General features: G+C 40.2%; 1 protein-coding gene across 1 annotated transcript in view; it reads right to left on the reverse strand.

Annotated features, from left to right (window-relative positions):
* Positions 1-4,483: 4,483 nt before the first annotated feature.
* DAAM1 (dishevelled associated activator of morphogenesis 1) overlaps positions 4,484-12,530 on the reverse strand; it is a 168,569-nt gene continuing 160,522 nt past the window's right edge. The window contains exons 22-25 of the mRNA XM_070931638.1: positions 12,129-12,189; positions 9,557-9,688; positions 5,988-6,158; positions 4,484-4,733 (exon numbers count right to left, since the gene is read on the reverse strand). Coding sequence (XP_070787739.1) covers positions 4,524-4,733; positions 5,988-6,158; positions 9,557-9,688; positions 12,129-12,189 — 574 coding nt within the window. The 3' untranslated portion in view covers positions 4,484-4,523. The remainder of the gene's footprint in view (positions 4,734-5,987; positions 6,159-9,556; positions 9,689-12,128; positions 12,190-12,530) is intronic.

Below are 12,530 nucleotides of genomic sequence, written 5' to 3' on the forward strand. Positions count from 1 at the left end.
CTCAATCTCAGCAAAACTAAGCTGTCCATCAATTTGTCTTTATAGGAGTTAATTTGTAGTCCAGTGGTCTTCCTTACTGCTCATTTCTGAACCTGCTCCAATTTGTCTAGATCTTCAAATGGGGTGCTGAGAACTTGGCACAATATTCAAGATAAAGTTTGTTAAACACAAAATAAAATACTAAACAACCTAGGAGAAACATGCATAAAAATCTGCACATGAACACATTCCAAGATAAAACAGACATATGAATTATATTTAAATAATATTTCAGTGCCAGAACTAAAGTTTATCTTCAGAGATGTTGAAATATCTTTTTACAATTTCTGGTTCTATGATAACGCAACGCTGGAATTGTGCAATAAGGACATTCAAGGCTTGGGGTGGTTTGTATGGCTTGAAAAACCATTTTTCTATAACAGAATAAATTGTGCTTTTCTCAGGACAAGTCCAAATACTATTTCCAGAAACATATTTATTGGGATAGAGGGTCAACAGTATACCTGGGAAAGATGTACTGGTAGCAAATCTTTGTTTAAAAGTTGTTTGCATGTTAAATGTCATAAATCCTTCAGTTTGTTTTAAAATTTACTCAAGTATAAATGATACTGAATATCCTTAATTTTATGTATACTCTTTATTGCATATTGTTGTTTTTCTTTAAAAAATGTACAGTCTTGTAACATACACATCATTTCTTGCTAGCTAAAAACATCCATGTATCTAAGATCCACTACATGGTTTGCTACTCCTAATCTACTTAGTATATTTCAGTTTACAAACTATCACTTTTTTTTCCTCTCTCTTTTTTGGCATTATTTTTTTTTAATTACACACCCAGGAGCAATGCAAAGAGGAAAATTATAATGAAAATAGAGTGGCTACTTCCACCAGCACCAGTCAAAAAATGTAATTTACAACAAATGGCACATGGGATTAATCTGTACATTTATTTAAGAAAACAAACAAGAACAAAAAAAACTCTCTCACACAAGCACAAAGAATTGCAAATGCAGCCTGTCAAATAAGGCTTGTTGCAGATCAAGTTTGATTTGGAAGCACAAGGAATGGTTTTCACTGGATCCTTGCTTCCTTTGTAATCCGTGCAGTAGAGATTGCAAGAAATCCAGGGAGATCCATTAATCCATCCTACAAAACAGAAAACAATTTCCCCTTGAAGATATTTTAACATTGCTGACAGCACAACACAAATCAGTCAGCTGTCTCAATTTGATACTTGATGTACTAAATGCCAAAGAAGTTTTTTGGGGTGGTGTGGAGTGGGTAGGGGCAAAATCCTACAAGCGATGTGCTTGACTAATGAGCCCAGATTTATTCTGGATCCAAATAAAACATTATGTTTCTTTTAATTGGTTTTGAACAGATCAGCATTGAGTATTACAGGGTTTTCAAGCCAGAACCGAAATTGCTGTTTCTTTAAAGAAGTGTTTCCTTATCTTGGTAATTTTAAGATTTAAAGGGCTTTGACTCCCAGAATTCGTCAGCCAGTTATGGGAGTTGAAGTCCACATATCTTAAAGTTGCCAAGGCTGGGAATTTTAAGGGCTTCCACTTTAATTTGCACTGAATTTCACTTTCACCTTCTGACTAATCCCATCTGATTTACAGTAGGATGATTAAACAAGGTAAGCTGATAGGGATCCTCCCAAAATGAATGTGTGCCTATCCAACATCCCTGCTGAAAAAGTGAGAGAAAGAATTATCTAAATAATTTTCCAGCTTGTAGTGTATTTCTGGATAGCTCCACTGGAAAATCCAAGCACTGCCTGTACAATGGGTATCTGCAGGATGTCCTGGGTCAGCAGAGACATCTATGCTGGGACATGTGTCAGTCATACATGCTTGCATTATGTCTACTCCATGTAAATGGCTTCCTGATGGGAATCTGAATTGGTCCTGGGGGTGGGTTGGGGGCTGGAAATAAAAGGTACTCACTTTTCAGCAATACTCTTTCTATGGTCATAGAAAGGGTGCCGAATTCTTAAATGCCTATTGGATTGCAGGGCTGGTCTTTCCGAGGAGACTGAATGTCACAGCATTTTCTCCTCTTTATATATTCAAACTATGCTGGCTTTGTCTTTATTCACGTTTCCTCTGATCTATCTGAGCTCTTTCTCATCATCAACGCCCTAAAAATCGCATCTAACCCAATTTTCTTCCATCTATAAATACAATATATACATATAAAAGAGAGGCACTTTAGTTTTAAGTAACAGTTATGACCAACTTGGATGCTTTCTCCTGGAGCAAAGCTTTTGCTCATATCTGCTCTCTGCAAGGACTCAGATAATCAGCCTTCTCACTCTGACTGTTTTGCAAGGTATCTGACGAGCCATCCAGGTGTAGAGTTTATTGAAAAAGGCTGCAGTTTAAGAAAAATGACATTTCAAAAAAAAGAAAAAAAAAGAAAAATACATGCACGTGCCTACATACACACACACGCACAAACAGATCTCTCTGACAGCTCTCTGTGGTGTGATCTTCACAGCTTTCAGATTGCAAAAGGATCTGGGGATCCCGGCAACAAGAACTGTATTTTGTACAAACTAGTTTTTATACAAAACCACACATTTCTTTTACAGTTCACATGAGGAAAAGTGCTATTCCAATTCCCCAACCAGTTAGCAACTTTTACTAGTCCCTCCCCACCCCCACCCCCCAAAAGTTTCAAACAGCATTAACTATCTAGTGCAAGGACAAAAAAAAAAAAATTAAAATAAAATAAACAAATCCCTGTTCAATTTCAGATAACAATATGAGGATGGTTAAAAAAAAAAGCCACGCAAGAGAAATCCCACTAATAAATAAAAGAGGGGAAAAAAAGAGAGCAAAAAGTAACAGTCTTCAATATTCTCTATAAGATTAAGCCACGCTATAAAAAAATTGGCATTTTAAAAACATCTTTCCAATTTCTTTGTATTACTATTGTTTTTAAATTATTAATTACTCCCTGAGCAATCTGATGTTTTTTTTTGTTTTTTTTTGTTTTTTTAGATTTTGGATCGACATTTTTATAGGTAGCTCTGCTTAACACTTCTGCAAGAAAACATGAATAGCAATATAATTTTGAGGGGGGGGGGCTTCCTGCTGCTCTGCATGATACATTTGGTCCTTAAATCTCTCTCCTCAACTCTGGACTTCATCAAAACCTTTCACCAAAGTTGTTTCCTTTGGGACAAAGGGCAAACTTTGAAATAAGTTTTACCTATGCTTGTTCTACAAACAAGGGCCTCTGTGTGCTGCCAATCAACCCAAGGCCATAGGATCATCAGGAGAGGACATTAAACTCACTGCTTAAGAGCAGTTAAGCAGTTAAGAGCCACCTTTATTTTTCATGGCAGCAGTTCTCAGCTAAACTCTAAAAAACCCGAGGCACTACATTCACTTGGTCCACTCCTGGTGCTGCTTGACCAAAAACTTAGCTCTGAAGACTTCAGTGGGCATGTATGGAGGATTACATATAGTGCCCAATATCTGCAGGTATGCCCCGAACCCGCCCCCCCCGCGCCCCCAAGGCTCTTCTGGAATCACTGCTGATTAGACAACTGTTACAAAACGGAACTGGCCCAGAGTAACTTCTGACCTACATTTACAGAGAATAGAGTTTGTCTTATTGGACAGGGAATCAAAACAAAACAGAATGAACACATAGATTCTTGGATCCATTTTTTTTCCCAAAAAGAGAGAGCAACCCCCCCTCCCTCCCCAATTCCCCATTGGTCTTCAATAAGAAAACAAATCAATTCTATAGGTGCATTATTACAGTGATGAAAAGCTCCCCAAGGAGTCCAAAAGTGCTGGGAAAGAATGAAAAAGAGAGATTAGGGAATAAAGGGAGCCAGCACAAGAATTACAAGGGATGTTCAAGTTTTAGGTAATAATAGACACAGAAGATAAGATTGTTTTCCAAGAAATACAGTTCAGGCTGAACAAGAAGAGTTTGTAATGGACTTTTTGCCACTGTATTCCCAGCAGTGATGAGTCAGTCAAGGTGGGTCCATCCAGGTCAAGATGATCTCAGGTCATCCTGCACGATTCTCTTCCTATTTTCCCCTCAGTATCGGCCTCAAGGACCCCAATAAGCCGTGCTGAATGTTACTATTCAGCCTCCCTCGTTCCCCCCCTGGGTGTTTCTGCCTCTTATCAGCCTCCCTCTCCAATGTTTGTGCTTTTGAAATGGAGAAGCTGTTTGTGGAATGCCACTATAACTGGTAGAAAAGGGAACATTCGTTCAAGCAGTAGCCACCGTGCGTGCTTACAAGCATGTCCACGCATACACACACCCTTTTGGTCTCCATCCACCCAAAGAGATTTGTATATACAGCACATCTACACACACACACACATGCTTCCTTTAACACCCGCTCACGCAGACATGCAGGGTGGGGGAGGAAAGATGCCACTGTGTGACCACCAAGGCAGAAGGCAAAAAAAGACCAGGTTTTACCAGATTATTGGTCAGCTTTCTTCTCCCCCCACTAACACTCTTAAAAAAGACGATGTTCAAAAGTTGAGTTTTGTGATGGGTCTCTCGCGACTCCCGTCTGCCAGCTGATTCGTGATGCGTTTGCGATTGCGCTTCAATTTAGAAAGGTCTTTGTCAAAGACTTCCCCAGACCTTAAAGCGGAGACCAGGTCATCAAACTCTCCACCTTCTTCACTGTTTTCTTTTGCCTTCCTAGCCTTGCGCTCCCTTTCTCGCTGCTCCTTGAGCTGGAAGAGAGAGAGAAGAAAAGAGAGCCTTAATTTCCACATTGTGGCTATTGAAAATCCCGAGAAAGGCCACACACGTGTGTGTGCAAAACAGTTCAGCTAGTGAAAAGCTGCATGTTCCAATGCAGTAATGTGGTGAGCTCAGTTCTATCTGGAAATATAAATGCATTCTCAGAAATCTCTGGGAATTCTCTGGGCCTGCAGAGAAAAAAAGCCCACAGTGCTTCACATGTTGAATTGTGACTGAAAACAAGTGTTGGGGCAGAATGGGGATGTTGGAGGGAAGGCACTTGGTTACAGATTTACAGAGCAGGAGCTTGCACTAGCGGAAGCTAAACTCAGTGGAAGATCTCACATACACTGCATGCAGAAGGGCCTCATGGATCCCAATAAAAAGTGGCAAAGATCACTTTTTGCTGAAAGCTTTGTGAGCTCCCGCTAGCTGTAGAGTCTATAATGCTCAGACTCTACAGGAGGCAGGTTCTAAAATTCATATAGGAAATAAATTAAAATATGCTCTAGAGCAGGGGTCTCCAACCTTGGCAACTTTAAGACTTATGGACTTCAACTCCCAGAGTTCCTCAACCAGCAAAGCTGGGAGTTGAAACCCACAAGTCTTAAAGTTGCCAAGGTTGGAGACCCCTGCTCTAGAGAACAACAGATTGACTATCCTTGCTACTCTTGCTGTGTTAATACAGATGTTTTCTGTAATCTGATGCTGTCTGGATGCCACACAATGCATCTTCTGCTGGCAATGAGAATTGAAGTTCAACATTTTTCGAAGATACCAACTTGGGGAAGATTATAAAATTGGATGTATTTATTTATTTAATCAAATTTATATGCCACCCTTCTCCCAAAGGACTCAGGGCGGCTCACAAAAAATAAAAAGCATCGCACAATAAAATAATAAATTAATTTTAGTTAATTAAAATACACTAATTAAAACCTTTAGAAAAACTAAAAAAACTCCCAGCAGATCAGGCGATTTGTTTAAAGAGCCACGTCTTCAGGTCCCTACGGAAGGAGCGGAGATCGGGGGCCGTGCAGAGCCCGGTGGGTAAACCATTCCAGAGGGTCGGCGCGCCCACAGAGAATGCCCTCATCCTGGGTGCCATCAGCCGACACTGCCTGGCCGACAGCACCCTGAGGAGGGCAGCCCTATGCGAGCGCACTGGTCGGTGGGGGGCCAGTACCCCGGGCCCATGCCATGGGAAGTGCCTTTTGTACTTGTAGAAGTGTCTTTTGTAGTACCTGAGCTTCCATGCGTGCCCGTCGCTCTTCTTCTTCCTTCCTCTTCCTCATGTTTTCATTCTCTTGTTTAGCCTCATTTACAGCTTGAAGGAACTGGTCAAAGATCCCAAAGAACTCATCTGGTTGTGTTTTGCCAGAATCTTCTCCAAAATGCTTCACTGCTTTGATAAACTAAAGGAAGAAACTAGTCAGCTTTTTGAAAAATCTTCCAGATTTATCCTTTTTCTGTCTAAGAAAACATCAGTTTAAGAACAGGATCGTACTTCCAAGCTTAATTCTCTTTCATATCTTCCTTCAGACAAGGCCATGCATAATAGGAATTGTGAGAAACTTATCCATTATGGCAAGTCTCGGAAGTCTTTGGGAAGTCAATGAATATGTGTGGCATTTTGTTATCAGGTTGTGAGCTGGAGTTGTCCTAAGTATAGATAATAATGAAACACCAGCTTAGCAGAAGCAAATTGCTACTCTGTCTGGTCTCTGTCCTACCGAAACAACTCTAATCTTACTTTTAACATTTTGGAGGTTGGGAGGGGATAAAAAGGTAAAGGTAAAGGTTCCCCTCACACATAAGTGCTAGTTGTTCCCGACTCTAGGGGGCAGTGCTCATCTCCGTTTCAAAGCCGAAGAGCCAGCGCTGTCCTAAGACGTCTCCGTGGTCATGTGGCCGGCATGACTAAATGCCAAAGGTGCAGGGAACACTGTTACCTTCCCACCAAAGGTGGTCCCTATTTTTCTACTTGCATTTTTTACGTACTTTTAAACTGCTAGGTTGGCAGAAGCTGAGACAAACTAACGGAAGCTCACCCCATTACGCAGCACTAGGGATTTGAACCGCTGAACTGCTGACCTTTCGATCGGCAAGCTCAGCACCTTAAAACAAACACTGAGTTGCCTCCTCCTCATTTTTATTTTGTAAACATATCTATTGGTCTTAGGCAGAATTTAAGATCCTTCTGGAAATAAAGATGATCCTGGATCTAATTATTTTGGAAGAAAAAATAATGTAAATAAAATTCCCATGATTTCAGTATGGTGTTCTTGCATATATTTAGGTCGGAAGGGGCCAAGGGTTGCATCTGAATGTTGCATCTTTCACTGCACAATCTGTACAAGCTTCTGTGGTCTGCAGCTTCCTATCTTTCTATTAAATTCTATTCTATTAAATCCTGGTGCTACTAGTACAATCTAGGAGAGAATCCTGCCCTTAAGAAAGTTTTGGACAAACTCAAAAAACTACTCTCTGAAGTCACGCATTCATAATAGGACAAGGTTTGCGTTATGGTACCAGTCACCATCTCCTTCCCTCCTTTCAAACTCTGGTATCTTCATGTATTTGAACCCACCATGTCCTCACCAGGTCAAAGTCTGGTTATCTATCTCTTCTCTAATGAATTATTCATACCATTTTGGAATTGCTAAGAAGCTGCACCTCTGTTTTTGTTTCATGTTGTTTATTATCAAGTTTCCTCCACTCCCTCTTTTATTAACTCAGGGGCAATAAAACCAGAATTTGATATCAAAGTTACAAACCTCAAACACACGGACAGGGAAAGTGAAAACTTGGACTTCCAACTTTGCTTTGAAGATTCATTCCTATGTGCTATTTATTATTGCCACATGCTTCAGTATTGGAACCAAATGTGTTAGGAAAGCTTTGGAAAAGACATTTACCCTCCCCCACCTGTCTTCTTTTGAAAGTAAACTGAATTTGCTTAACCAGAAACTTTTCAGCCCACAGGAATGAATACCCACACAAGGGTTTACCTGAAAATGGTGAGTACTGCATTGATTACCAATAGGCTTGTGAGTACAATCTGAAATGCAGATTGTAATCTATGAAATTCTTTGGGGTTTGGCAACTAGATATCTATAGATCATATATGCCAAGTAGGCCATATCCATCTGGTACATTGGCCCACATGAAGAGAATAGGGAGCCCATTATAGTAACAAGATTATCCTGCCCTGGTCCTACTCCATGGAACTGGACATCCAAGTTGCACCCTTCTTTATGGTTTTCTGAAGGAGAATCAAGATGGAAGTCTTCCACAGAGCTTTTGATTGTTGAAGCGTGTTGTAGTTGCTCTATTTTGTTTGGAGGGGGGTTGCTTGGAAGGGGGTTATTTGATTTGATAATGCTACAAAGTCAGTAATAAAGAAATAGCAACAGTACTTAAGACTTCTATACTGCTTCATAGTGCTTATACAGCACTCTCTAAGTGTTTTATAGAGTCAGCATATTGCCCCCAATAATCTGGGTCCTCATTTTACTGAACTCGGAAGGTTGGAAGGCTGAGTCAACCTGGAGCCATTCAGAATTGAACTCCTGGAGTGAGCAGTGAGTTAGCCTGCAGTACTGCAATCTAACCACTGCGCCCCCAAATATCAAATACATATGTTGGGTATGAATAACGAAGGACACCTGCCTTTCAAAGGTTTGCTATTTTAGAAACAAAATGCTGAATTAAAGAGAAGCAACTCTGAATAAGCAAAATTTGGACAGGATTTCCATTGTGCAGTTAGTGTCAGGGGTTTGATTCAGCTATTCCACACAACTGGTGGATGGAATAAAGCCAACGCTCTGAATCATTTTACTGAGGAAAAGCTGAGAGTCAGAAAGAGAGTACGATATGAACCTCTGGATGTTCATTGCCTGACAGAATATCAGAGTTGGAAGGGACCTTGGAGGTCTTCTAGTCCAATCCTCTGCTTAAGCAGGAAACCCTGGACCATTTCAGACAAATGGCTGTCCAATCTCTTCTTAAAAGCCTCCAGTGATGGAGCACCCACAACTTCTGGAGGTAAGTCATTGATTGACAGATAGCTTCTTCTCTTTTTCTCTCTTACAAACCATATTCTTTAATTGGCCCATCTGCAATTGGAATTTGATTCTGATGGACAAATCATAGAGGGACTCACTGCAGAGTTCCTTAATTAGAATGCATCTTCGTGTATTAGCAACTACTGAGCCACAGGGACAAACCAGACAGAGAACCCTAATAAACATTCTCACAGGATAGGCAAAACCTAAGTCCCCACGGGCACAGTTATGACTCCCTCTAAAAATGGTCTGTAATTTAATTTTACAGTTTAATATGACAGAAAACTATTAAACCCATGAGAAGTAGGTAGTTTCACTGCAGTTTCTGGGTTGGCTTTGCCCATCTTTTACACCCTAACATCCAAAATGTTCCTTCATTTGAAAGAATTTGTAAATTCTATATTGTAAATTCTGGTCTATATCAAGAGGAGCTTTGGGAGAGAAAGGTTTTTAGTTCAAGGTCTTATATTATCCCAGACCCAAGGTGTGGCTTCAGACCATTCATACCTTCTCAACTTCAGTTAAACTGATTATATAAAAAAGAAATACATTGAACCATGGTCAAAATTCAAAGCCTAGCATCAAAAATCCCATAAAGTTCTGGATTAGCAGAGATCTATAATAAGTATGTGCAATATTTGGATCTGAAGGAGATGAGAGAGTGCTTTGGATCCAGTGTGAGTATCATTGCTGTATCTGTCAGATCAGATGCTGCATACCTCTAACCTGTAATAATGATTTCTTACCAGTTCTTTGGCTTCTGCTAGAAGATCTTCTACATCTGAGAAGCTGAAGCTGGCCAAAGTGATGAATTGGCTAACCACAGAAACAAACTTGTCCTCTGGATTGGAAGGCTGGGATTTTTGGTATTCCAGTTCCTTTAGAAAAACAATTCATGTTACTCCAGATAGAGGTAGTCATAATCCCAGATAATGATTGAAATTTAGAAATCCCCAAACAGCTCAAGTCCAAGACCCCCAAATGTACATCCAAGAGAACTGTTTCTGATGATGTAATATGAAAAATGCATAAATACTGGACTCATGTGGGAAACAGGCTGTTCAGTTGGGTTAGCCAGCCAAATAAATTATTTGTCTTCCCAGTAGCTTTTAGTTGAACAAATCCCGGCTGACATGAACTATGGATAAGATTGGCCGAATACCCTGGCTCTGGATAAGTGTTAAGGAACTGAATGCAAGGAGCTATGGAGGGACAATTCTCCAGTTCTGTTTCAGCCCTTCATTTTTATTAAGCACATTTCATACTGTATTTCTGTAAAATAAAAAGCAACAAAGCAGGAAATATCCAACATATCCAACACACCTTCTTCTCTCCTTTCCCCCCACAACAGCAACCCTGTGAGATATGTTGGGCTGAGAGTGATTTTGGCAGTCTAAAGTCACCCAACAGGCTTTCATGGCTAAGGTGGACTTGAACTCTCAATCTCCTGCTTTCTAGCCTGATGCCTTAAACATTAGACCAAACTGGCCAAGCATTTCCTCTGCAGCCAGTTTAAATTATAGCACAAAGGTCAACTATCAGATTGACTCTATACAAATAAACCTGGATAATAAAAGCTTTCTGAGAAATCCCCAAATCATGATGGGACCCATTCAGAGGAGGAAATCCCATAGAATTGATGCCACTAGGAAGAAGCCTCCGATCCTGGTGGATGGGCACTGACAGAAGCTAGCAAAGCCTTGGAGGTTGTGCAGTTATATTGGTAAGACATATATAAGAAGGGCAATGTTATTTTGAGAAGAATGGCAGCGTCTTCTAGCTTGGAATTTCTTATTTACCAACGTGTTAGGGACTTTTGTGCAACTGAATATTCATTCTGCCATAAACGCAACCATGTATACACAACCATCTCCTATGCAAGTAGAGAGATAAGAGCTTCAAAATGCATTGTCCCACAATCAGGCTCTCATTGCAAATGGGGGCCAATCTAAATTCTAATCAGGAAATAAAGTCCATCAGTTGAGTCAATCAGAGGGTCAAAAGCCAATTTAAGATATTCTTTATGGTATGTTAATGATCATCATTATTCTGTGACCTTCTGTTTTTCCGTATGAAATTTTGGCCATTATTCAGTGGTGTGCTAATAAATGTATAATAACAGTCAGATCTGCCGGGTCCATTGCACTGTGCTGCTAGCTGCCAAATCATTGGCTGCTGTGCTAGGTGTAGCAGTTCAGATCTGCTCTCAACTGGAGCTCATAACATTCTTGAAAATTTAACAATTGGTTCTAGCATGCTGGTATAAGCAGCCTCCAGACACCAGTCCATCATTCTAAAGCCAGTCTTCTGTGAGTTTTTCAAACAAAATCATTCAAGTATTTTTTTTAAGAACACTTCCATCCCTTTAAAAGCTCTTATGGTTCTATCCTAGAAGATAAATTCTGCTTCTACTCTATGCCATGCAATTTTCTCCTTCCATAGCAGCCATCCAAATATTTCAGGCACTCTCTGCGTCTATCAAAGGATTGCCTATCTCTGTCTACATCTTCATGCGTGCCTTATACACGACCCATTCCATGCTATTGAAAGTTCTGGTGTCCTGATGCAGTTAGACCTTCAAATAACCCTTGCTATCTCCTCAGATGTCCTCCTCAATCTAACAGAGGAATATAGCTCCCTGCAACAGTTTTTATTTTCTTTATTATTGATAAGGATCATTTGCTCAACAGTACTAGTGCAGGGCTAGAATGACATATTAACTCATCTTTATTTTTGCAAACATTTATGGTAACATAAAACTGATATACTTTAAGAGGAACCTCGGCCTACTGATCTCAACTCCCTTCAGCTCAATTTCTGGAGGCAATTCACCTAATCTACCATACACACACTACCCCTTGTCAAAATGTCCAAACATTTCTGAGATGGGGGAGGTATATATGTGTGAAGGACATACTGGAACAAAGGTTTATAGTTGGCTTTGCTGATTAAAATTGATTGAAAGCAGCTGTAGACCTGACTGCCACATGGGCTTCCAAACATTTCAAAACTATCTCTGTGCTGTCAGAACTATGAAGGCCAATTTTTTTTTTCTTTTAAAAAAATCACTCATGATGAAAGCAAGTAAGCAAAAAAGCTACTGAGGTCATTAACAGAGCTATAAAGCTGTAATAAGTAACAAGAAGCAGGACAGGAAAGAGAATCCATTTTCTTAGACAAGAGATAACAACGGCTTCACCTGTTTCCCACCCCCCCCCTCCTTCCAAGAATGAATGCTAACCCATGCTCAGATGCCCACCCACGTGGCCCGTCTTGAAATGCAAGTAGGGAACCATTAATTGGATAAGCAACACTTACTGTCTCCACAGCCCTGAGCCCACTCCTCAAGTTGCCAATGTCCTTCTCCAGTTCAGTCATACTGCCAGAAATAAAGGAAAGACATGAAATTTTCAAGCTACTCCTAGCAAAATTTTATCATGTAAGCTCTGACACCCTCCGTACTTCTCTGACTGGAGGGGGGAAAAAAGACTCTTATTTTTAGATTAGCAATCTGTAGCAATTTAGTTAGCCCTGGCACATGTTGATGAAGACAGCCTTGAGGTTAAAACTGGCACGATTCATTTACCGATGTAAAATGCAAACTCTCTTTCTGAAAGTAAAGCACTCGGAAAGGTTGGGACAATTCCTACTCTGCATTTTTTCAAAAATCAATCCTAAACTGCGTTTCTGTGAATTGACCCTATCTGAAAAACAACTTTT

Source organism: Pituophis catenifer, unplaced genomic scaffold (genome assembly GCF_029215685.1).
Source record: "Pituophis catenifer annectens isolate HBS135680 unplaced genomic scaffold, rPitCat1.0.hap2 SCAF_1, whole genome shotgun sequence".
In the NCBI taxonomy this organism is placed as follows: domain Eukaryota; kingdom Metazoa; phylum Chordata; class Lepidosauria; order Squamata; family Colubridae; genus Pituophis; species Pituophis catenifer.